The sequence below is a fragment of the Mustela nigripes genome, chromosome 10 (genome assembly GCF_022355385.1).
Source record: "Mustela nigripes isolate SB6536 chromosome 10, MUSNIG.SB6536, whole genome shotgun sequence".
Classification (NCBI taxonomy): Eukaryota; Metazoa; Chordata; class Mammalia; order Carnivora; family Mustelidae; genus Mustela; species Mustela nigripes.
In genome coordinates, this window is record NC_081566.1 from 54,408,821 (window position 1) to 54,435,084 (window position 26,264).

The following is a 26,264-nucleotide window of genomic DNA, read 5'->3' on the forward strand; positions in this document are numbered from 1 at the left end:
ATGGAGAGATCACAAGTAGGCAGAGAGGCAGGCAGAGAGAGAGAGGAGGAAGCAGGCTCCCCGCTGAGCAGAGAGCCCGATGCGGGACTCGATCCCAGGACTCTGAGATCATGACCTGAGCCGAAGGCAGCGGCTTAACCCACTGAGCCACCCAGGCGCCCCTTTTTTTTTTTTTTTTATTGCTAAATATCCAACAGGCTGAATGGAGGAAATTCAAGTCTAACCCTGGAGGGACCCCTGTTTAGTCATCTGTCTAGACAGACGGGTTCATATAATGGGCCTCTCTGTTTCTTTTGCTTTGTTATAACAGACGGTGGTCCCTTCCTTTAAAGTTGTGAAGATGTCAGCCTTTGGTTTTTTGATCCTAACCTACTGTTGATAAGCCAAGAAAGTGACTCACACATGAGCCAAAGATGACTCTGGAGTGTGACACTCAGTCTATGATATAATAGAAAGAAAATACAGGCTTTGCCTGAAGGAGCCTCAGATAAAATCCTGACTGTAATATGGGGCAAGTCAGCTACCTTCCCTGAACCTCATCTTTCCCGGCTCTAAAATGAGAACTAATTAGGGGCGCCTGGGTGGCTCAGTGGGTGAAGCGGCTGCCTTCTGCTCAGGTCATGATCCCAGGGTCCTGGGTTAGAGCCCCACCTCCTTGCTCAGCGGGGGAGCCTGCTTCTCCCTCTCCCTCTGCCCTTCCCCCACCCCCTCCCTCCTGCTCCTGCTCACATTCTGTTGCTCTCTCTCAAGTAAACAAAATATTTAAGACAAAAATAAGGACTGATTTTAAAAAAAAAAATCTCCTGCTCAATGGTCCTTTCCAGGAGAGAAATTAATACGTACAAATGCCTGGCACATGCTAAGGGCTAAATAAACCATCATCCATCCATCCATCCATCCATCCATTCATTCATTGCAGGGAATTGGAAAAAAAAAAAAGGTCTTTAACTTTCTAGCTTTTGTATATGGAGAGTTACAAGGAAACCAGAAATTCTGGCCCATGTTTTGAATATCAAATTGCCATACATTGAGAAAAGCAAGTATCATTTTTTTTTTAAGCCTAGGAAAATATTTTAAAAATGCTACTTATTTTTTTTAAGAGGAAATAATATTGGAGACATTGTTTAAAAATCGACGGAAGAGTGTAAGACAGAATAACATTATTCGTCTTCTCTGGAGGGCTTAAAAACTCTCAGTACTGGCCTAAAAGGACTATATGTGTTGGTAATTATTGCTACAATTAAGTGGGTCCCTCTGCATCTCGCATCATGTCTCTTGAATCCTGCTGGACTCGTCTGTGCAAATACTGATGTGGAAATTTTTATTTTATTCAGTTTAATAATATTTACTGAGCATATATTGCCTCCAGGGTTTGGTGTCTGAACCACACAGGTGAATAAGAAATGAGATAAGTGGACATGGGTCCCTCTTGGAAGAGGCAGTACAGATGGCCCGGAGAAAGGCACTAGGATCATACCAGCCCAGTATAGTCAAGGCGGTGCCATTTCTAGTTCCATGTGAGGGATTGGCTGTGTTTCCTCTTTAAGCCTCAGTTTCCTGTTTTCCACAAAAATGGGATAATCCTGGTGGAGACAGTATAGATGATACGCCCCTCAAAACAAGTCATGTTGACTTTGTTGTTGTAATTGTTGTATTGTTATGGTTATATAATGCCTGCCCTCAAGTAGCTTACAGTAAACTAATGACCCCGTACAAAGGAGGATCCTAGAAAACTGTCGAATGATATTCACAAGCAAAACACGATGGGAGCATCAAGGCAAGGTGGTTGGTTCACAGAACCTTCCTTTAAGGAGCAGCGACCCCTAATGTACACAGAACAGTGTGTGTGCCTGAGCAGTGAATGACCATGGCCTTCCAGTGGAAAGGGGAATAGAAAAGTCAACCTGTTCTCGAGCTGCTGAAGGACGGAAGCAAATGGTGTCTATGTTGATAGCAAAGCTTTTCACATTTCATAGTATGGTTCGTGACGTTCTCCTACGCTGAAATTCCATTAGAGCCCAGTGCTATACGTGGCTTGGGATACGGTATGTCTGAGTCATGTCTCTTTCAAGACAACTGTAATCAATAAAAACCCCAGTAAAATGTGGTTAACCACAAGGACATCCCTCCCCGCCAACCCCACCCCCCCAATCAGCGCTGTGATTCATTCAGTTTGGTGCTCCTCCCCCTCACCTACTTCATACTGAGAGAGACTTAGGCTTCTCAAGTACAGAGAACAGGAGTCCTGTCGGATGCTGGGTGCTTGCCCATGTGTGGCATAGCTTGCCCCTGCTGACCCCCAGGGAAAACCCCCAGTCCTCCCCTGCACCTTGAGTGGTCCTGGCAGGGGGAGAAATTCTGCCCTAGGTCCTGGGGACGCAACGTGAGGCCCCAGAGGGTCTTACTTTATAAAAATTCTTTCCGTCTCTCTCACTGCTCTGACTGGCTTCTTCTGGTACCTTCTGTAAAGGGAATCCTGGGACGAGGCCTCCCTGTTAGCTACCGTCTCTGTAGTTCTAATTCATTACGTATGTTGTAGTGCTTTTTCCTTCTTTTTCTGACAGAAAAGGGACCTGAGGGAAGAGGCAGGGGTGGAAGGGGCAGGGGGTGGGGAGAAGGGTAAGAGAGAAGCAGGTGTAGAAGCGGCACCAAGGTAGCCCTCACCTGCTCGCTGTCTGGGCCCGTGGCCGTCACCGGCTGAAGCAGCACCTTCCAGGGCCGGCGAGCCGAGGGGTGTCTGCCGGCCTGTTCTGGCTGTCATCCCGGCTGTCCTGGAAACATGACCTCCTGTCGCCCGCAGGGGAAGTCGGGCCTCACTATTACCTTTACTTGTAAAAGCAGACCCAGAGAGTGTGCTGCGTTTCCTCGATTCTCAGGAAAATGTGGCCCCTTTCTTTGTTTGTACCGGCCCCCCCCAGTCCAGTCCTCCTGTGCTTTCTCATGGTGGCCGTCTGGCAGGAGGCTTCATTGGAAAGTTCTGACGTTAGCTCTCGGGAAGGGAAGAGGAAGCCCATTGAAAATGGCATTATTTATTTATTTTTTCCTGCGCTTACAACCAAAACAAGTTCAGTCCTGACATCTGAGTGGGTGAAGTCCGCATTTAAATCACTGACCGCGAGATAATCTAACTTGACCAGGTTCCTCTCTCCTTGCTGTGAGTTCGTGGAGAATGTGGGCCTAAGTAAGGCCAGTGGCATTCAGCTTCTTCTACCAAAGGAACCAGTTATCCTTTGCTAAGGACCTTCGTCTACTGTCTTGTTTATGCTTGGTATTTGATCCGTAACAACAATATTTTTTACTCATTCTTGCGTCGTGCTGCTTAGACTCTAAAGATTTTTCTAAGCACCTCAGAGGTCCTGGTTCATTTGATCCTGGCAATAATAGGTAGGTGTGATTATTGTCTTTATTGCACAGATTGAGGGAATCAAGGCACAGAGAGAGAAGAGGAGCTTTCCCAAGGTCCATAGCTGTTAAGAGGTAGAGCCAAGACCTGTAGCCACGAGAGCTGTCACCTCCCCCCTTCATGGGAAGCTCAGGTCAGTCACTGGTCCTGAGGCACAAAAGCAGCGTCGTGACCGACACAAACTCTGGAACGAAAATTGCTGGGGTCTGTTTGTTTGGGGAAAGGCAGTCCCCTCGCAAGGAGAGTCCACCTGACCTAAACTAGATAAATCGTTTACGTGGATCAGAAACCCATGCGGTGCCTGGATCAGCAGTAATCCTTACGTTCCGAGCAGAGAAGAGCGCCCAGCATGCCAAGTTGTCTTCAGATGGCTAAAAAAAAAAGAACCCCTTTGATTAGCAAACAGTACAAATGTTTATAGACTTGGAGGATTTTTTAATATCTTTATTTGAATTGCACAAAGCAGCCAAATGTAGTTTGGCCCTGGGCTGCAGCGTATATGTGTTTGGGCGCCAAGAAGCAATTGCACTCGCCTGAGATGCCAAGCATTCCAGACCTGTTACCTTGTAAGTGTAATATTTACCAGATTTTTGCTTCATCTGGAGATGAAGAGCAGAGCTGAGCCGAGCGCGGGCGGGGCGGGTGGCCAGGAAGGGAGCTCAGTGCTCAGAGGACTCGCCGGGTGAGCAGGTAGCTAGGAAGGTGAACGAACATTTGCCAGAAACAGCCCTTTCGCTGGCAAGTTGGGATCCGGGAGAAGTAAGACTGACCAACACGTTGGGGTGCCTGGCCCATGCCAGGCGCAGTGCCCCGTGCTCCTGCGTTCCCCACCGTCCGTTCCGCCCAGGGCCCTCCGAGGGAGGCGCTGGGTCGTCTCCATTGTGCAGATGGGCAAAGTGCGGTTTCAAGGCTGAAGTGGATTTCCCCAGGTTCTGTTCCAAGGTCTGTCTGGAATTTTACTTGAGCGAGGCTGGGACAGAGTGGGGGAGCGGTGCTGCCGAGGGGGGTCCAGCCGCCGGAGCCCTCCCGTCCCCCCTGTTGGCTCTCACTTCCTCTGACCCACGCAACCGCCCGGCCCTGGGGGCGCTAGTCCCATTTTATGAATGAGGAAACTGAGGCCCAACCAGGTGAAGAGCACCCCCCCCCCCCCCGCCTCGCTGCCCCGAGGCTGGCTTTCTGGTGGCAGAGCCGGGAGTTGATCCAGGGCCTGCTGACGCAGCCCTGATGTCGCTCTCCGTTAAAGCAGGAGTCTTCCTTCGGCCCCCGGGCCAAGATTATGAACAAAACCAAACCCTAAAGCTCTGGGCCAGCACAGCTTTCTGGGATGTTCCTCAAAGAGAAGGGGCTTGAGGCAGAGCTCCAGACAGCCCGTACTGAACAGAGCTAGTCGATAGGTCAGTAAACAGAGCTGGTAAATGAGATATTGTTATTCGGAGCATGTGTGTGTGTGTGTGTGTGTGTGTGTGTGTGTGTGTACAAGTGGAGAGTTGAGGGCTGCAGCAGGAGACCATTATTCTCAGCTCGAAGAAGCAGCCATTGCCAGGGAAGTACATGGAGAATGTCCCATGCTTTCTCTCTGTTATCTCTTCATCTGGTCGGTCAATGGTGACAAGATCCCCAAGGTCAGCAAGAGGAGAAGGAGAAAGCTGACTCTAGTTCTTTCTGCCCCAGATGGGGGCTGCCCTTGGAGCCCCCAAGAGAGCTATAATTTGGCAGGGAACGGGGTGGGGGGAGGGGAGATGGTCGATGTGTGTAAATTAAGCCATCCCTTGGGAACAGTCCCCTTCCCCCTCCCCCCCATGGAGGTGCTCAGGGCCGTCTTCCAATGAGGCTGGCAAGAGAAACAGAGGAGGCTTCTTGCCCCAAGGCCCCTTGCAAGAGCCTTTATTCTGTCCCTGTGCCTGTTGGTTTGGGGGATTATGCTTTGGTTGAAACTCACTCAGAAAGAAGTATTTTTAGCTGAAGATGGAAAATTATAAAAGCAGAGGTCTGAACTAAAGCTCTCTGGTGAGTGTTGTCCATGGGAGAACGGTCACCCCCAGCGCAGAGAAACGGGGCTCGGAGATACATGCCGAGATTTAAGGAGGGGCCCCGATTCCTCGAGGTGCTTTGCTGATGCAGGACTCCTAGGGGGACTGGCTGGAAGCACCTGGTTTCACTTCCAAGTTCAAGTAGGTAGTCGGGTTTTTTTTCTCTGTGGAAATTCAGATTTTATTTTTTTTTCCCATTTACTGGCTTTCCGTACTGTGTTCTGCTGAACATCTGGGCACAGGAAAGTGAATCCATCATTTGAAATCTAAAAGCAGAAGAGGGTAGAGTAACTTGTCTGTAGTGAAACGGCCAGGGGTAACGGAGTCAGGATTAGGACAGGAAGGACTAGAGTTACCAAGCCCCGCTCCTCAAATGGGGTGGAGGGGGGGTGAGAGTGGGGGGGTGGGGGTGGTGGTGAGGCTGAGACCATTTGCAAAGTCTTCCTCTGGTCCCCTGAGGAGCTCGTTGGTTGTGGGCATTCCGTTCCAAGCACTGGAGGTGTGTGCAGGTGTGATGTGCTGTTTCTCTTTTGGTCCCTCACTCAGCTTTTGAAGAGAAATGTGTATGGGTCTGAGGACGTGGTTCTGTGATACAAACCGACTGTAAATTGCTTTTCGAGTCTTTGTGGAAATAATGGGTTTTTTCAATGAGACATTAGTTGATAAGGAAGGGGGACAGGAAGGAATGAAAAGCAAAAGGAAAGGCGAGTCTCAGCCAGGAGGAAAGAGAATCATGACAGAGTCTTAAACTTTTGGGTCCTGCCCTTGGATATCAAAGGAAAGCTGCAGAACTGGATTTACGGTATAAACAGACGTTTAATTGGAACACCCTGAGCACAAATGAACCCAGGTTTAGACAGAATCTGAAATCCCTGTTTTTTCAATGCATAATCCTCCTGGGATTTGTAAGTGATCTTTAGGTGGTTCCAAAAATGCAAAGCTGGAAAGCATGTGTCTTATTGAAAAACACATCATCTATTGTAAATATAAATCTACATGAGGGAAAATGCAGGAACATTTTGAAATGCATGAACGAGAGTGTTAATTTTGCCCTTCAGAGAGCCCTTTCCTTTTTGATGGGCGAGCAGGTGGCTTGTGGGAAGGGGAGTCACGGCTCTTCTTGGCTTCGGAGGCAACTCCGGAGTTCCTTGCCTGAACAGCTCATCTCTCTAACTGTGGTGTTTGGGAGTATTTTGACGGAAGAATTTCAACAAAACTACATGTCAGAAGACTCACAAAATTTGTTGATCTGTTCCATGAGTCAGATTTCAAGGAGTTAGAAATTGCAACAAAATTAACCACAAGCTTCTGAAGAACTTTTTGTGAAAGGCATTTTCAAGTAAGAAATGTTGCCTTTGGATTTCCCCACCTAAAAAGGTAGAGAGTTAACCCACACTGATAAGAAAGCACCACATTCTGGAGCCTCCTGAACGTTGTGAAACGACCAAGAATGCTTGCCCTGCGCCCGTCCCCTCATTTGGGCACCACAGAGTTTTGGTCACCCGTGGCAGATTTGGTGGTGGTGTGACAGTCCCGTAGAGATGAGGTCTAGAGAAAGTTTATTTAAATAGTTACAAAGTAATTCACTGGGAATCTCCCCCCCCCCCCACCACTTCCAGAACATCTTAATTCATTAAAAAAAGAAAGAAAGAAAGAAAAAAGGGATTAAATACCACTGGGTACTTCTCTCATTTTTGATGACTGACTTGTCATTCATTAGTTTGTAGGATTCGAAGTTACAGTCTTATTCGTGTAGATCATCGATGTCGCCATGTGTGTGAGAACAGAATTAGAATAATCTGAGAATAACCTGAGAGGGAAAAGCACGGCAGGTATGTGGGATATTTGCAAAACTGAGAAAAGCAAGTACATTAGTTACTCCATTCTGTGTTATGAACAGGGTTGTGTGTCACCTGGGCTCATGTCGCATTCTGTGATGTGTGGCACAAGGTCCACTGTAAGACAGTTCCCCACTGGCTCCACCTCTGATTACCTGGGCGACCACCGACACAGTATGTAATCTGCCTCAGCCTTAGTCTCCTCATCTGTAAAATGGGATTAAAATAGGATCTGCCTGGTAGACACCTCACGAGGCTTAGAGGAGAGGTTGCGGGGAAGGCTCTTCGCTGCCGGCATTATTATCGGCGCCTTCCACATTGAGAGGCTGACACTCCAGGGAGTGGATTTACCACGTGTTTGCTTCACCTTCTTCCTCCGTAAGCTCAGGGGCCATGGGTAGTCCATTCATGTGCCAACGGTCTGGTCAAAAAGGGACAGAAGGAGAAAACAGATCTGCTGAGAAGGATGGTTGCATTGACCTGTGTGACCTGCGAGGGTGACCTGTGGGGCCGCTCAGTGAAACTGGGAAGACACACAAGGCTTGGCTGCGGGTGTGTGGGGCTGCCCAGGTGCATGCCGAGGCCGGGGCCAGTCTCATTCATGGCACTGAGGTCACAGAGATCAGGTCTAACCATCCCAAGGGGGGCCTGAGCTCTCTGCCTTCAAATCAGCATGCCTTTCCCAAAGTGCTGAGTGGGAAGAACGCATCTAGGAGTCAGGATTTGGGTTCATTAAGGGCTTATTAGTACTCTCTGGTTCTGAGCTCTGAGCCTCAGTTTCCTTTTCTGCAGAGTGAGGGGTCTCCCTCGAAAGTCATTTCCAGGGAATGAGATAAGGTAAGGCAAGCAATGCTTGTGATCTTTGAATGACTCGCCCGGGCTGTGGGGTTAGTCTTCTTCTTCAAAGACAGTTGAGAGTAAGTTTGTTTATCGCTTTGCATTGAACAAAACACTTTCGTGAACATCATCGTGTTTGAGCCTGACTGTGGCCCTGGGAAGCACTCACGAGTAGACAAGGCACAGAGAGGTTATAGGGTCTTCCCCAAGGCAACACAGCTTCAGGGACAAATGGGACTTCTTACGAAGAAGTGATAGTCCTTGGCATAAACCATCCATCCCCGTACCCTTAAGGCTTGGGAGTTTTTGCTGAAGGGTTTTAATAAAACCACATGTCAGGAGTAAGATGATCGTCTCATTTAACTACAACAGACAGCACTGGATCACAGGCTAGCGAATCACATGCCAAACATGTCAGCAGCTGGTGGCAAAGAGCTGTAGCCCAGACCTAAACGAGGCCTTTTATAAGTTCAATCTCTGAACTCTTGGTGTGTCTGGCTCTTTCCCTCTCTGTGCTCTTTAGGAACATCGAAGATTCAAACCGCTAGACCCGGACTTGTTTGATAAGCTTCAGCACGGTGTCTAGGTCATGGGGAGGTGGCTTTGTAAAGGACATGTGGTTTTGTCCTCTCTCCTTAAATCTGTCATAAGACTGCTTCCAAGTTACCAGCTTCTTCTGTGGATAGCTCTGGCCCAGAGAAGGCTTTACTGAGCTTGGGCTGTCCTAGGACTTTCCATCCCCTGGTCGTTAAAGTACTGCAGAGCAAACCTCTATCAGTAGTGGGGGGTGGTTATGACAAGAGTGTGGACTTGGGGACAGAAAGACTTGGTTTGCGATTTCCAGCCTCTTTCTCTGCTCTCTGCACAAGGGACCTGCCCACTGTAAGCTTCGGTCCTTTCATGCATACCCTGGGGGCTCTAAGGAGAGGGGCTGATCTCGCACAGGGATAAAAACAAGATTCTGTTGAGAAAAGTGTTTTGTAGGTTGTACGGGCATGTGGGTACTTCTAATAATGAAACCACTCAAAGTCTGCTTTTGCACCTGGTTTATATGTGGGTGATGCTGTGGGTCAGCAAATCCAGTGGATCCAACACTGGTTTTCTAAGACACGTCCTAGTGAATCAGGCTCACTTGTGCCCACTGGTTTCTGATTCTAGTAGTTGTAAATGAAGTAAGACAGGCAGATCCAAGGACTGTGCTGTGTGTGTGTGTGTGTGTGTGTGTGTGTGTGTGTGTGATTCTGTAAGCTGAGAGAAGCATGGCTCCTATCCCCAGGGTTTCAGGCTCTCTGGAGTATTGACATATGGGACCTCTTCTTTGTGGTTAGAAGAGTCTTACTGACATCGGTTTTCTCCATGAGCAGGTGCAGCTTTCCCTGTCCTGCTCCCAGCACTCATTTATAATACGACCTCACACTGACTGAGTACTCATTGTGTTCAGAGTCATTATTTTATCTAACCCTTCATAGCAATTCTTAGAGGCGAGAGTTGGCATTATCACATTTTATTTTTTTTTTTTTATTTTTAAAAAAGATCTTATTTATTTATTTGAGAGAAAGAGAGAGAGAGAGAGAGAGAGCATGACTGGAGGGGAGGGGCAGAGGGAGAAGGAGAAACGGACTCCCCTCTGAGCAGGGAGCCTGACTCAGGGCCCGATTCCAGGACCCGAAACCGTGACCTCAGCTAAAGGCAGACCCATAACCAGCGGAGCCCCCCGGTGCCCCAGCATTAGCACATTTTAAGCCCAGAAATGAGTGTGAGTCTTTGCTCTCCTGCTGCCCACGTCTACCGAGTAAGCACATTGAGAGGTGACAATAATATATATATAATACAGAAGTGCCCCTAGGACACAAAGAAGGGAGACTGTGCTTCTGCTCTGGCAGAGCTGGAAATTCTGCAAAGAGGAGGCACTGAGGCAGGACTTGGCAGGACACGTAGGACTTTCCTAGACTTTCCAGGACGAGGCCCCAGACGTGGCAGGGGCATGGGTGTGGTGGTGGGCCGGTCCCTGGCAAGTCTGGAAATAACAGGGTGCCCCGAGGACAGGGTCCCCCTGTGAAAGGAGCCGAGGGGAGGGGAGACCGCCGAGTGCCCACGGAGCTGGGGTCGCAGTGTACGAAGCAAGGCACATTATGAAGTTGTGTCTTTGAGGTGATGGGGAGTAACTGTGGAGGCTTCACGGGTTGGAAGTGAAGAGGCGGGAGAGGATGGTTAAGAACGGCAGTGGGCAGAGCGGAAGGGAAGGAAAAATAAAAGAAGATAAAGTCAGAGAGGGAGACAAACCCTGAGAGAGCCCGCCGCAGGGGACAAGCAAGCCTAGGGCTGCTGGAGCGGACGGCGTCAGGGCATGGGGTCGTGGGCGACGGACATGAAGGCGGACACTTGCAAGGAGCGCGGGGTGTCCCGGGCAACTGAGGAGTCACTACGTCCTACCCCTGAGACTAATAAGACACTAGAGGTAAACTGAAGTGAACTTAAATAAAAAATGTAAAAAAACAGTACATTTTAAAAAAGAGACAGGTTGGGAGCGGGCTTGCCTGGCGGCCGGGCACCTGACCGGCTGGAAGAGGGACGCTGAGCTCCAGCAGGGTCTGCGCTTTCTGACCTAAAGCCCCGGGCCGCGGCCGCAGCCGGGGACTGTCCCCGCCTTGGAGGGGCGCGTGGAGCCCGGGCCCGCTGTTGCGGGACGCGTGAGGGAACCGGGGCCTGGAGCGTTTGCAGGCGCGTCCCCCAGGGCGTCTGAGTCTGCCGGAATCTGTTCTGTTCGCCCTCTTCCCGCTCGCTTCTGAAAAGCCCCTCCTGCCCTGTCCACCATAACCCCCTTCGGGCCCGAATGGCCACAGCCCGAGACCCTGTCCCACTTGACCTTTTCATGTCCCTTGACCCCCCCCCTCCCCCGCCCCCAACCGACTTCTGGGAAAACACGATGTGGTGGAAAATTGGGAGAGCAGCCCTGACTCCATGCTGCCGTCTCTCTCTCTCTCTCTCTGCCAAGTGCTTTCAGCGGTCAGGCATCCCTCTCGGAGATACTGAAGGTGCCGAACACACCATGAAGTTCGCGTCTCTGTCTGTCTGTCTGTCTGACCCACCCCCTGATGCCCGGCCTGATGACGGTGACTCTTCCTAGAAGCGGATGGAGCCTGCAAGGCGCCCTGTGGGAAGAACCATGCCTCTGTGTCTCCCGCAAGATTCGAATCTGTAGTCCGAGGACTCAGGGCGTCCCCCGGAGCCGTGGGTTGGGATTAGACACCAGGTATAATTCTAGCAGAGCTCTGGAGAAGCCATGTTGGCCTCTTGGAGCCGCCCCTCACCGCCCGGCTTCCTTCCTATAATACAAGCACAATGTGTGGTCAGTCAGTTAAAAAAAAAAATAGCAAAGGGATCAGCTGGAGTTTGTGAAAGTCCATCTGTGTTTGGGCTGCGCCATGGCCTACCTGAGCAGAATGACCTGGGTGAGGCCATCTTGGGGGGAAGAGAGGTCGCAGCTACAGCTGGTTCTCCACAGCCAGAGGGAACAGTCAAAAGTGCTGCCAACTCCCAGGTCCTTGTGGACTGTCTCTGAACCACTAAATGAAGTCGTCCTTGAGGCTCATGATCAAAAAGCGCCTCTGAATCTTTGTCATGCCCACGGAGGCAGCCGCCCCCATTGTGGAAGAAATCAGAGGGTTCTAAAGATGTCGAGCATCTCCCGCTGAAACTGGGGAAGCTGGCTGTCCCTCAGCTTCCCTCTCATCTCTAGGTCATTCCTGAAGTACCAGTCACAGAGGTCATGGTAGACCACGGTCCCTGAGGCGGCTGTCTGGGATGACCATCAGTCCGGTTCTTCATCTTGGCCCCGTCTCTGCGCTGTCACCCTTAGCTGGTCGTGCTTGTACGGGAAGATGTTTTTGCTCTCGGCACTAGAAATAGCTGTTCTCAGTATCAGTGAGGAGAAAACCCCTTGCACTGGACATCAGAGCGGCGGAAAGGACAGCGTGTTTATTTCCATGTCGCTGTAGCTCTTCACGGGGGACGATCACGGCGGTCTCAAACTCAGTCTTCTCAGCCTGCTGTCCCTTCTCTTTAGGACCTGCTTTACATTGCAGAAGGGATGCAGCTCCTAAACCTGGTGTTAGGAGATGAGCATTAGATTAACTCTAAGAAGCCTGGAGAACCCTTTAAATAAAATATTCGGCCTCTCCGCGTGGTGGTTTCCTTAACAGTATAATGGGGATAATGCTACCTTGTTCGTAGGTTATTCGGCTCCAGTGAAGTAATAGATGTGAAAGTGTGTTGTGCAATGCCAAGTCCTGTGCGGATGTGATTAGCATTCATTGTCATCATGTGGCTTAGCTTTTTGAGGAAAGAATGTACTTCCTTCTGCTTTGTGGTACTGAGCACCTATGACGTGCTAGGTGGTCCTGTCCTGATTTCTGGAGCTGGAACATAGGAGTGGGAAGGCAACGAATTTAGCCCCTGTGCTCGTGAAAGTTACGAAGACCCCTCCCCCAATATAGAGCCAGTGCTGCCAGTGCCTATGCTTCCAGTACTAGTACTAGTGTGCCCAGTGCCTGTCTTCCTAGTGCTGGTGCTCCCAGGGCTGGTCCAATGTACATCCTGGTCAGGAAGGTCTAAAAGCAAACTCACCAATGAGTTTTCTTGGAGAGACAGATGTCTGCAGACCTCTTGCTGACTCTCAGCGATCTCTGATCTAGGGCTTCCGAGATGCAAAGACACAGCTCCCTCCCTACTAAAGAGAATTCTCAAGGGGTTTAAGAGCCCTTGAAAAGAGTTACGAAGTTTCCCTTGTCCAGACTCCTCCGGCAGTGATCCTCCCACAGTGACTGAACTCAAGCCAGTATCCTGTGGGTTCTCTGCTGCACAATGTGTGTGTTCTTCACTGGTGAACTTTCATTCATTTGTATACACAAAAGCTAAATTAATGTATTCACATGAGATTATGGAAGTGATGGTTTTCTCACTTTTCTGACACAGGAATGCTTTTCAGATCTGTTGTCTAGCCTTTAAAAATGGTCTTATGAATCAGCTGAAATGAATAGAATACTGTATGTCCATTATACCTCAGTTTTTAAAAGTCTAATGAAATCAAAGCAAAATGGCAAGAAATAGGCATCAAAAAGGCATAACTCAGTCACCTAACCTGGCAAAAGTAATTCCGCTGACTTGAAGGTCCACTAGGCTGTGCGTGTGTAAGACCTCTGCTGCCTTCGTAGAAATTCCCATCTCTCTACTTTCGCCTGCTGCGTGTTTTCTTCTGCTTCCATACATGGGTGGATACCTCTCTGGTTCTCTGGGACTTCTGTTTGCTCTCATCCCAACACATCTGAGAAGCACTAGCTTTCTTCAAAGAGCTCTTCTTTGAAGGGCTTAGGAAATGCTTTTGAGGAAATGGAGGAGAGCCACTGCTTGGGACTAAGTAAAAGGGTCTGTCCTGTGTCATCTGCTTACTGGCCGTGAGGAAATAGAACTTCTGAGGACAAAGCTTCAGAAATCACCTGAGTTTGGACCCCTTGTCCAAAAGACTTCTGAGGGCGTCTGAGAAAAAACTTGAGAGAGCCGTAAGACAGAGCTTACGTTTTCCCAAAGAGGAGAAACTCTTTTTTTTCCTTAAGAATTCTGTCTGTCCTCAAAATCTCCGTGCTTTCGGTCTTTGCGGGGATACAGGAGGACAGGTTGGACTCAATCTTGGGATGTCCTGGCTGCTGTTGCCCTGTCAGTTTGCTAGCTCAGTGTCTCTAAGAGCAGGTGATATTGACACATCTTGTATCCTCTCTGCACCTGACCCGAGAGATTGATGCTAAGCCACCGGCCTTGCTCTTGGATACTTAAATGAAACTAACCATCCTCGAACACTTAAAAGGACTCAGCTGTGGTCTGGTTCTGCCATGAAGATTTCTTTAAAGATTGTTTTTTTCTCCTCTCACAAATGGTGGCCCCACCTTGAACATAAGTTGTTTAGCACCCAAATGAACCTGATTTCTTAAAACAAGCAAAACACCGGAGGCTCCATTCCAGAACACGTTCATGCCACAGTTAATCTGGATTCCTATAATTCCTGTATGGCCCCATATCTTAATTGCCCATAGCCGTGTTGCCAGTACAAACAGGATGGGGGGAAGAGTACACGCCCTTTACTGAATACAGGAAAGCACCATCCTCTGAAACGCAAATATTTTTTTTTTGAGGTACTGAGTGACCATCTACTGAAATGCTAATAAGATTATCTGCTAACTAAAAATTCCTTCCAAGCCATTCTTCCTCCCTACCATCTTTATGTTTGAGATTCAGAGCTAGCATTCAGCACAATGAACCATTCAGACCTTCCATTCAGCTTTTCAAGGAAGTGTGTTTGGAAACTAACCCTCAGAGTATCGATTCGTAGAGGATAGGCATTCTGGGGGGAGGTGGGTTCCGGAACCTTCCTCAACTTTGTCCTGTTGGCCATTTTCCTTGACAGTTGGCAGTAGGATATAGCTGTCCTGCTGACCTGCTTTAGAAAGAAGGCCACTGGGCAAACAGCAACCCTATGGTACTGTGTGTAACTAGGGGCCCCTTCCCCTGGACTTGGCTGTCCCCACGGAGATGAGTCGTACATAGGGGTGCCTGGCAGAGTGGAAACAGCTCAAAGGAAGAAGCTGTAGCATGGATTCAGGTCTGTATTCACCCAAACACAATTTAGAAACTCGGTTCATGATCTAGGGTATTGTAGGAAACACAAGCTAAGTGGCTTCCTGATTTTCAGATTCAGTCCTCTGCAATGTCATTTAACAAAAGAATGCTGATGCTTACTAAATCAGATTACAAATCCATCTGAGCACATCTGAAATGAGGAATGAGGTCAAATAAGTAGAGGCATTTGAACAGGGGTTGATCATTGTAAAATCTGCACCCAAAAAAAGCCTCAGGGTATAAGGCCTAAGACAGTAGCATCTGTAAAATAGTTTGTATGAAAAAGACCTCAGACTTGAAATGTATTATGCATTCAAAAGACATAGAAAATATGAGTGCAAAGGTGAGAAAAAAGAGTGAGAATGACGTACCATTGGGATGCATTAATAAAAGTATAAGTCCCACAGGAAGGGAGGTGATAGTGCTACTCTCTTCTGCCTTGAGAATTATGTTCAGACTTGAGGGTCTGATTTTAAGATTGGAACAAAGAGGATAACGTGGAAGTAAAAAGCTTTCATGAAAAATAATGAAAGGAAGTAAGGATGTTTGCTTAGGAAAGAAATAGGGGTGGGGAGACATAAGAACTGGTTTCCAAATTTCTGAGCAGGGTCAAGCAGAAGTAGAGTAAATCAAAAACTAGACCAAATGGGAAGGGCTGCAAAACCAATCTCAGCGCAGCATAGAGAAGCGATTTTGTGCCACCTGAGCTGTCAGACATTGTAGGATACCTGAATTTTGAGTTCTCTGTCAGTGAGGAGTTCTGGGAGAGACGCGATGGGGTCTTCTCTTGTTGTAGAGAAAACTTCAGTAAGAAGAATTAGATGCCAATGACCTTGAGAGAGCACGTGGGAAGTGCCAGGCAATGCCTTGAAGTGCAACACAGAGTTTCAGGGAAACGGAATGTGGGCTGTATTCGCTTTCCTTCTCTCAAACTGGATAATCCAGACTATCTCTTCCCTTTCGTCTTTACTCACTCCCAAGTTATGAGTTTAATACGTGCATAATAATAGCCCCTGCCCCTTGGTTAAGTTGGTGAATCGCTTGCGATCCTAGCAAGGTGTGCCTCCCTGCTCATTAGCTTAGCTTTAGGGCAGAGCAACAGCCGATCAGCACAGCCCATGTAATTAGACAATTGCCTGACAAAGAAGTTGGGCCACAAGCAAGAAGCTTACAAGCAAACACAGGGAGAAGCTCACAGTACCAGACACGCAGTGGCCATTATATGCATCACTGCCTTAATGTCAGGAGGATTAGAGGAAGATTTTCAGCCTGGTAATGAGCACTGTGTCCATTAATCATGTCCAGAATCCACACCAGTCCTAGAGCTGCAGGGAAAGGGCGGTCCTTTCTGGAAAGGGGTATTATTGAAGTTTGGGGATATAAATGCTCTCTTCGCAGGGGTGAGCTAGAAGGTCTCAGATTGAGCATTTGAAGCCGCCTTTTGCCAGTGTTTGGGGGTAATCCTGGGGAGGTTTTACTCCTCAGTTTCTCAGTCTGTAGAAAGAGATTAAAAATGAAGCGTGCTTCTAGTCCATTAAGAGATTAAGGACGACATCCTAAATGTCCAAGTTTAACTTGTCTGCGAAGTCAATGCATGTTGCCTTTTTTTTTCCTACTGACCTTGTTAGGAGCCGTTGCTGAATTCTAGAGTAGTTGTATGGGTAACTACGTCATAGGGTCATTGGCCTCTTTAAATGCCATTAGTGCCCCCAAATTGTGACTGTTTTGCCCCATTAGGTATCCTAGACAGAAGAAAGCACAAATTGAAGAGAAGAGAGAGAAAATGGAGCAAGGGAAGGAAAGAAGATAAGAATGGAAGAGAGAGAGGGAGAGAGAGAGAGAAAGAAACCGAAGCCAGGAGCTTTATGTGCTTTAAAGAACGAGATAGTGACAGAGTGACAGAGTGACAGAGTGCCTTCAAAGGCCTGTTCCAACATGGAGAAGACCCCGCCGCGGGGAGACCACTGGAAAGGGAGACGCCACATTCACGGGACACCTGTCCAGGGGCCCTCACAGTGGCACTCGGGGCCTGTGACATTGCTCAGTTAACCACTGGCCTCCTAACAGCAGGGCTTGGCCTGCCCCTTTCCACAGCCACAGATTTTGCTGCTAAAACCCAGCACGCCCTACACACACATCGCCGGCCTAGCCCTGAGCCTGATGAGGGAGACACGTTAGAGGAATTGAACCAGAAGGCGTGTTTCCATGGAGGTGGGGTTTTATGAGCCCGATGGAAACTTGGGAGCAGACACTAGAAACCCCGTGTCTGTCACAGTTCGAGAAGGCCGACTGCCAGGGGCCGGCCCCACTGTTATTTTCCTGTGTGTGTGCTCTGTGCGGGAAGGGGCCCAGAAACTCCTGCTGACACAACGCACGGTCTCAAATAGCAGCGAGAGGAAGGCCAAGTCACATAAGCCGATGCTGACACACTTAGCCTCGCAGATGCCAACAGCACGTCAAGTTCGACACTGTCCCCGACTTGGAGACGCCCCCCTCCCCCTTAAATGGCAGATGCGCCGGTGCCGTGTTACATTTAATAGGAGGGACGGCCAGAGAGAACATCAGAAACCACGGATGCACTGTTTATTTCTCAGTCGTTTTGGGTTAAATTGCTGTGACTTGAATGTCAGCCGTGTTTGGGATGTGGTAGTGAAATAAAATCCATAGCCCGTGGGCCAAGACAAATTTCAGAAAACCCCAAAACACAATTGTCTTGGTTTCTCGCTGGCCGTCTCTGCACACACAAAGAGAAGCTAGTTTATTGCCCTCCAGCCGTTCAGTGGGTTGTTTGCCTTGCTGCACTCTGGGGACTGTCTAATGAACCCCAAATTACTTCCCTCAGAGCTGGGGATGGCAGGAATGAGGGGCCATGACACTCATTAGGGATGTCAAAAGTCTATGCCGGTTATGCGGAGCTGCACGGGAGGTGGTCTTTTCTGGGGCGGGAGGTGAGAAGTTAGCTCTGTTCATTCGAGGAGCACAGGGTAGGAGCCTGTGGACGCCTCAGGAATGACGGCCACCAGGCACATCCGTGGCGGGGGACGGGGCCTAGGGTTCTGGACCATGCTGATGTTGGCAAAGTGTGTCTCATGGGGAAACATTCTCACTGAGCAAGACCCAGGTCTCCAGATTGGGGTCATTCTTTCCAGAAGTATCAGTGAAAATACTTGATCTCATGTTGAACTCTCTTGAGCTTTAAGGCAAAGTCACGCTGATCCTTAGTTGAGAACAAGCCACTTCTCCGTGTTGGGTTTTGTGGCTGTGCCCCAGTGCTTGGGTCAGCATTTCTGCCTGGGGTGATGGTCATGCCTTCTTATTCAAGGGACTCCTTTGAGCAGAAGGCAGGCATTAGAGTAAAAAGCCAGAACTGATGGAAGAGCCAGGCTTGCCTTGACCTTAGCCAAGAGCTAGTTCATTCTCCTTGCTCTTAATTTCTTTGTCTGTGAAATGGGGATGAAAAACACCCTCGGAGCAGACATGACGTCTAGGAAGCTGGAATAAAATGGGAGGGGGTCATGGAGTAGAACTCTGAGGCTGCAGTGATCCGGGCCATTCTTTTTCAGGGTGTGAATGGTGGATGGACATATTTCTTCATCCCTGGTTAGTTCATGACCCCGAGTAGCAAGAAGGGAAGCCTGGCCAACTTCGTTGTGGTTGGACCGTGGGCTAGGGCAGATGCTCTCCGACCTGAGTGTAAAACAGAATCATCTGAAATCCTCCCTGTAGGTCTGGAATGGAGCCAGGTGATAAGCACATTAATAAGTTCTCCCACCCCACCCCCAGTGAGTGACAATCATCTAATGTGGGATTTAGGGGAGAAAATCATTTTTTGGAGGTTCATGAATGGAGAACATCAAAATGAGAAAGATGAGTTCACAACTGAGCTGGGTGGCTACCTAGTTCCTCCCGCCCCCAGCTTCAGGACACCGCATTGCATCTTTGGTCTTGAAACTACAAGAATTCTTTGTGACGTGAGCACTCCCAACCCTGAAAGACAGTGCATTTTTAAAAACTCTTCTAAATTATTATAAAAATGTTTATATGTTGAGCCATATGACTCTCTGGCCCTTTTGGAAAATAAGAACTTTCCATATGCAAGAGCCTGAAATATTTGGGGTCTCTAAGTTGTCTCCTTCTTCAAGTTAAGTGTTATCAATTCCTTTTTAAGGGATTGGGTTCTCTGTTCTGTCTCTGCTTGAGAATCTGCTGAGGGGCTCAAGAACGTCACTCATAGTCCAATTAATTAAACAGTTTCTGGGGCTGGGACCCAGGCATTCATATTTTCAAAGTTCTTTCATTTGAAATGTGGAGTCAAGGGAGACAATTAGTACAAATCATGGGGGAGTTCTGCTTTTCCATTATCAGAGTCATGTGTTGCTGTCATTTCACGTTTTCTCTGTCTTCTCTTTTTTTCTTCTCTTCTTTCTTTCTTTCCTCTTTAAAAAAAAAAAATATTTATTTATTTGACAGAGAGAGAGCAGAAGTAGGCAGAGGGAGAAGCAGGCTCTCCACTGAGCAGGGAGCCCGATGTGGGGCTCTATCCCTGGACCCTGGGATCATGACCTGAGCCAAAGGCTGATACTTAACTGACTGAACCACACAGGCACCCTGTCCTACTCTTTTTGTTCATGTGTAATGCCTGATCAAAAGTTTGGATGCTCCCAATAGATTACTTTCTTTCTTTAAAAAAAAAAAAAAAAAGTTTAGCTACTCCTTTGTCTTAAAAAACATCATTCTAAAACTATTTAATGGATGACTACTATGTTCTATGTGCTTTCCTAGATACTGCGGATACTTCATTGAATAAAACAAAGCTCTCTCCATGGAGTTTATATTCTAGCAGCAGGAGATGTACAAAAAAGAAAGACTAATAATTAGAATTTTCAATTTAAGTAGTATGTGATGATCGGTGGTTTCAAAGAAAAAAATCTCTCATAGATGCTCGTTTGTCTTCTCGGTGAATTTCTTTTCTTCTGTCTTTAATTTCAGTGGTTGTTAAGCTTTAGGGAATGTACGAGTTGCCCAAGGAGTTTGACAAAATGCGGACCACCCCTACCCCACACCCACGCTTTGAGAACCCCCACTATGGAGGGCCCACTGCTCCCCTTATCACCAGGAGCCTGGAGTACTTGGTAAGGCCCCCGCATTCCGTCCCCAGGAAGGGAGACTACCTTGTATTTAAGGTCCAGGTGAATGGTGAGTGCCTCGGGCAAGAAGACAACCGTATTAGGAAGTAGGCACCAGACGGTCGAGTGGCTCGTTGCCTTTCTAACGGCGGAGCCCTGCACATTCTCAGGGGTATTTCTTGCAGAGCTCCGTCCACATTCGTTGTCAGAGCTCATCATGCTGGTCATGCTGTCAGACTTTCCTCAGGTGGTGTTTTTGCTGCCTTTTTGGGTAAGTAGTCCTACTATGTAGTCCTACTACTGCTACTACTATTAAGTAGTCCTACTATGAGCGTCAGAGGGGGCGATGGAATAGCTTGACCCAGAGAAGTCCGGCGAGAAGAAAGATGTCTTTTGGCTCCTTTCTGAGGCAGGAGGCTAAAGGCGGGCGGTGGGGATTCTGAGGAAACTTAGCTTGACTCCTAGGGACTCAGAGGTAGAGTCCTTTGAAACTGCCGCAGTCCACTTAGCTGCTCCTGCTCCTTCTCTTCTTCGCTTCTAATTAAGTTAGTCGGCGCTAGGGGAGTTTTCTCTCCCCCAGGGTATTCAAGGAAGCCCTGAGGAGCCCGTGGCAGCTTTGTTGTAGAATGAGGTGGGGGACAGGAAGGGCCATTAGTGCCAGACCAGGGCTCCAATGTTCCATCTGCTTCGTTATGCATCCTGACCACATGACTCAATGCATATCAGATAGGGAATTATTTGAATCATTGCACAGATGGAGAAACGGGCTCCGAAAAGCCCAGTAATGTCCCCGTTGCCGTTAGCTAGCACTGGATGATTTGGGATTAAAATTCAGATGGCCTTGAAGGTCCCACATGGCATTAAGATCCTGTAGCTTTCACCGGGGTGAGGCTGGCTCTAAAACTGTGTGGGTTGCTTTTCCAAATGAAAATGTGGGGCCTCTTGTTTAAAAAGCAGGGAACGTGTGCTGTCAAAGATTCTAAAATATAAAGCTTCTTCCTTGGCTCCGTGATCTCTTTCTCTCTCCTCTCTCTTGACCCGTTGCGGTGATGTCCTGGGCTCCTTGATGTCGTGCTCCCATGGGTACGGGCGGGGATGCTCCCAGAGCAGGAGCAGACGTGTAGCCCCCAGGGCTCTGCCCTCTACCCTGGGACTGTGTAGCTGGGCGCCTGCTGCTTCCAGCCACCAGACTGATGCCGTGTTGAGCCTGGCCTCTCCAGACTGCCACTCCAACCCATAGGTTTGCAAACCTGCAGGGTGCTTGGTAACCTGGGTCACAGTGGGCAAGAGTTGCCCTCTGAATGCACGGCAATGCTGTGAGCCTCAGGTGGAAACAGCTGCTGCGCTGCCCTGAGAGGGTTCAATGGTGTGTGCCTGACCCCGACTCTCCCCGGGGAGGCTGGGGGCCTTAGAGGGGTGAGGGCTAGTGGGCTGAAGACTGATCATAGGAAGGCCCGCAGGTAATGAGAGATGGAATAGCTTATGAGCCAAGGCTTTACGCCCCCTGTGTACATCTCATTTGTCCCATCAGACTTCCCTTCTAAAACCTCAATTCAAAGATGAAATTATTAAGGATTTCAAGATGGTGACTGTAGAGCATTAAACTCGAGTATGACGCTTTTCTGAGCATGGGAACTCTGTGTGACTGTCTGGTCACAAGTCCATGCCGCGGGCCCTGGGCTGTGATGAATCAAAGAACTGTATGTAAAGATTCCTGGACTGGAGGCGTTTACTTCAGGAGAAGATAATACATAATAAACTATTATTAAATCATTGGAACAGATAACAAGTCAGTATACATTGCTTATTTAAGTAGCTTGTGATTAAATGCATAATTAGGCTTCCTGTTCACGGTTACTTTGTAAAGTGATAACTAGTTAGATTTCCTCATTTTCCCCCTTCTTGTCCATTCCCCCACATTTGATTCAGCAGGGAGATATGGCCAGTGTTGAGACGAGGGAAACACCATTCACTTGATGTCATTCGGGAATCTCCCATGTGCAAGATTTTCCCTGAGAAGCAGGCCCGCAGGAAAGAGCACGGGAGGAGGCAGAGAATCAGCCTGGTGGTCTGATCCAAAGGGTTGCAGGAAAATCAATTTGATTGAACAAAAAAAAAAAAAAAAAAAAAAGTGGGTCAGAAATGGAGAGGCAGGAGCCAAACAGGATGTGAGTGTGGGTAAGCTGGCAAAGGTCAAACCCAAGTACCTGACCACCTGGCTGGGGAGTAGGAGCTGGGATTGGAATTACAGTGGACTTTGGGGAGAACTCCCGTTCCAACAGGGGAAATGAGTTCTTGGAGAAGGCAGAGGAAAAAGCTCCATCCCTCCAAGGCGAAGTGGGTGGATTAGGGCTGCATAAGCCATTACATCCCCACCCGGCTGCTTTGGCGCCCCGAACCCGGGGAGCGAGCCGGCCCCGTCCCCCGGCTGGGTGTCGATGCCCACACTGGGCCTACAGAAGCTTTTATGAGGCAAGGGCAGGGTCACAGCCCAGGCCAGAGCAATTTGCTGTGACTCTTTCTCTACCCCCCCACCCTGCCCCAATGCAGAAACATTTGCCAAGTCACTCAAGTTCCTCAGCCAGGCAGGGGGCTGCGTCCCGTAGCAGATGACAGCAGGGGACAGCTGCAGCTGGCCCTTGGAAGCAGTCGTCAGTTCTTTCTGGTCAACAGTCTTTATCGAGGGATCTCCTGGCCCCGTGTCCTGGAGCAAGGGTGTGGGGGAGGCTGCGGCTTCCTCCTGGCTGGGTCCCTTCCCTGTGGTTAGAGACCAAAGCAGAGTTGCTGGTGGGGGCTGCTCTGGGGGCCTCTCCTGGTGTCTGAGCTCCTTCTGCTTTTAAAGCAAGACCCCCCCCCCCCCCCCCGCAAATGCAGATCTGTGTTATCAGGTCTTGAAACAGAACTAGCGGAAGGGGTTCTAAGAGCCAGAGGGGCGGAGGGCCGTTCGCCAGTGTATAGGGAGCCGAGCAGAACAGCTGCACTTAACCATCAAGCTGCTCCTGTAAATATTTGCAAACGCCCCTTTAGAGCTCAAAAGCCTCGGACAGGATCATTGGACAATTTGCTTAGAAGAAGAAGAAACAAAATTGACCTCGTGGTCTGAAGCAGCCATAAAAAGAGAGAGTGAGTTTGGGCAGAAGACCAGAAAGGGGGGGGGGGGGGGTTGCTCCAAGTTTAATAAACACAAAAGAGAATAAAAATAAATCTCAAGAGCACTTATTTACAAACTCAATGGAGGGATGAGATTGGGCGGGTGGGTGTGAACGGTGGGTGTTTGGGGAAGAGGAACCGGCCTGTGGGGCTTCCGCAGAACGTGGAGGGGAAAACGCGCCGAATGGGCTTTGCTCCTCCGGATGCTGCTTCAGAGCATGTCTGAAGCTTCTGCTGTCTAATGGTGGGGGGCCATGGGAAAACGAATTCAGCCATTAGGCCTGTGGAAGGTTCTGGCCAGCCTGGAGGGTGTAGGAAGCTGGAGAACCTGGCTCCAGCCTGGCTTCAGCTTCTGGGCTGGGCCTCCGCCTGTTTGTGGCTCAGCTGGTCAGGCCATGACCAGCTGGTCCAATCACCTGGCGGGGGTGAGGGGGGCGGCATGTTCCAGAGGAGAGAAAGATCGATTTCTTCCCAGCAGCCCAGCAGTGTGACCTTTTCAAATTGCAGGGCTCGGGGGTTCCAGAAAACCGGGTTGCTTGAAGGCATGTCTGTCCACCTGAACACCGTCCCCCGACTCCCTCACAGTTGTAGTGTGCTGGGCCATCGCTGTGTCCACATGAATACTTTCTTTTCTCTGACACCTGGATGCTTTAGATTTTTGGGGGTTTTTATTTTGTTTGTTTGTTTGTTTAGAGACTCCTGACTCACGAGCTACAAAGCTTCCATTCACAAGGTCCTTTGGCAGTCATGGTGCGGAGCGTGGCTGGGCATTCACCCCTTCCCCAAAAGTGGCTTTCTGGGAGTCCCAGGACGTGGGGAGAGGGATGGGGTAACCCCCCCTTGAGGGATAAGAGTGCTGAGCTCTTAAGATCAGCAAATGGTCACATGTTTTTGCCTTTTTTTTTTTCCTGCTTCTCAGGGAAAATCTTGCACATGGGAGATTCTGGAGTGACATCAAGTGAGTGGTGTTTCCCTCATCTCAACACTGGCCATATCTCCCTGCTGACTCAAATTTGGGGGAATGGACAAGAGGGGGGAAATGAGGAAATCTAACTAGTTAGCACTTTACAAAGTAACCGTGAACAGGAAGCCTAATTATGCATTTAATCGCAAGCTACTTATATACACAATGTATAGTGACTTGTTATCTGTTCCAGTCTCATCGTCAGGGCACGGGTTTCCCAAGAAATCATGAAAGGTATTTATTTCTCTTTTAAGATCGGCAAGATGGCTCGTTTATTTAATAAGAAGTTAGTCTTGCCAATAGCCAGATGGCCGAGTCTTTCAAGACTCCTACTGATGACCAACCGTGCCAACAGGGGATGGTTGGTGAATTCCAAGTGTGCAGGGGGCCCTGTCCAGGGCTGTGGGGTTTGCAGGGGCGGGGAGGAAGACCTGGCAAATCTGGTCTCTGCCCTCAAGATTCTCAAAATTTCCACGGGGGAAAACAAAATAAACAAACATAATGCAGAAGTCATAAAAACACTTGTAAAAAGCCATAAACAACTGTGAATGATTATGTTGTAACGAAGCTACACATTCGAGAAGAGGGTAGAAAGGACTGGAGCTACCCGATTTGGATGGAACATTCCGGAATAATGAAGGGAAGTTTACAGAAGATCTGGGAGGAGAATTGTAGAAAAATCTGGAACAAATGACCTACAGGCTCCATACACGGATGCCGTGTCTGAACTGCGTGGCCGGGATGGGGACCCGCTTGGGTTTTGTTGGAGAAGCTCACGTGCTTGTTCAAAGGCAGTGGCAAATGACTATAAAATATTACAGCAAATCTCTAGCAACCCGTGAACTTGAAATTGTTGTGTACTAGCTGCCTCTGTGTGTTTCTGCTTAGAATTGAAGGTGTTGGGGCGGACTCTTCCTCTCTTCCTCCTCATTAGACCAGATAACTCGTATTTGGATGTTATTATTATCATCTTTTTAAATTCAAATTTTATTAACTTAACTAGAGGGTATATTTGGTCATATGTGTGTGAAAAAGCCAAACTATTGAAGCCAAAAAAGATGCAATGCACGAACCTGGATAGAGCAGAGGATTCGGATGCCAAAACTTCAAGGAAAAAAAATCCATGGGCAGATTGCTTGCCATTAGGAGCTATTTTCTTGGCACATCTGATCAAAGTGTATGTAAGCCCAACAGCTCTCTCCAGGCATCAACTGTCACAATCTTGCTCCAGTTCACAACCGTCTAGGATTTTCCACGGCTCTGTCAACTTTCAAAGGATGGGGTTCACGGCATGCCCTCGAACGGAGTTGGAAGTGGTTTGTTAATCTCTATTAATCTGTGACTCCTGTAACCAAATGCACATGTTTATTTATTTTTCCCCCCTCTGGTTAAATTGTTAATGGTATTAAATTGGCCCTTGGAAACGAAATCCTTCTGTAGATATTTCCCGTATGTTTTCTTGAGACAATCTCGTGCCTCAGGGTCCTTTTTGAGAGAATAATGGATTTTATCATTTTCAATGATTGCCCTTTTTTACAGATGCCATCCCGCCCACTTTCTACAGACCCTACTTCAGAATCGTCCGCTTCGACGTCTCGGCGATGGAGAAGAATGCATCCAACTTGGTGAAAGCAGAGTTCAGAGTCTTTCGTTTACAGAACCCGAAAGCCAGAGTGCCCGAGCAACGGATCGAACTCTACCAGGTAACTTTCGTGTACGTGGTTTGGTGAACAGTTAGTTTGAAGTCTTCAGGTTAAAAATCCTTTCTGCCGTTGTGACAAAAACCATTCTGGACACTCACAATCGTGAGGGAGACGCTCATTTGTTATTCCTTTGCTCTCGGTACCTCATTCCTCAATCAATCGGGAAGGAAGAACCTTTAGGAGGAAGTGGTGAAGGTCTGAGCACCTTTCTCTGGTGGCATAAATGGCTGGGGCACCCCCCTCCCCCGGGAGGGATGGCACCCAGAAATCCACCTCCTCAACCTCGAAAGTCAGACAGTGTTGCCTTTCTACTGTCCTCTCTCTCCCTATAATTTTCCCTCTTTTTATCCCCTCTTTCCTATCTCCTGCCCCTTCGCTAACCTCCTTCTCTGTCCAGCTCCCCCCACCCCCATTTACTGTCTGCCTCTGCCCTGCATTATTTCAGGCAGCCCTGACATCGCTTTCATCTCTCTAAGTACAGGTGCTGGGCACCTGTGTTAAAAGATGATGATGACGGGGCACCTGGGTGGCTCAGTGGGTTAAA

General features: G+C 48.6%; 1 protein-coding gene across 3 annotated transcripts in view; it reads left to right on the forward strand.

Moving 5' to 3' along the window:
• The window catches only part of TGFB2 (transforming growth factor beta 2), a 77,143-nt gene that overhangs the window by 24,089 nt on the left and 26,790 nt on the right, over window positions 1-26,264 (forward strand). For all 3 annotated transcript variants that reach the window (XM_059413348.1, XM_059413349.1, XM_059413350.1), the window contains one exon: window positions 25,557-25,720. In XM_059413348.1, the coding sequence (XP_059269331.1) occupies window positions 25,557-25,720 (164 nt within the window). The remainder of the gene's footprint in view (window positions 1-25,556; window positions 25,721-26,264) is intronic.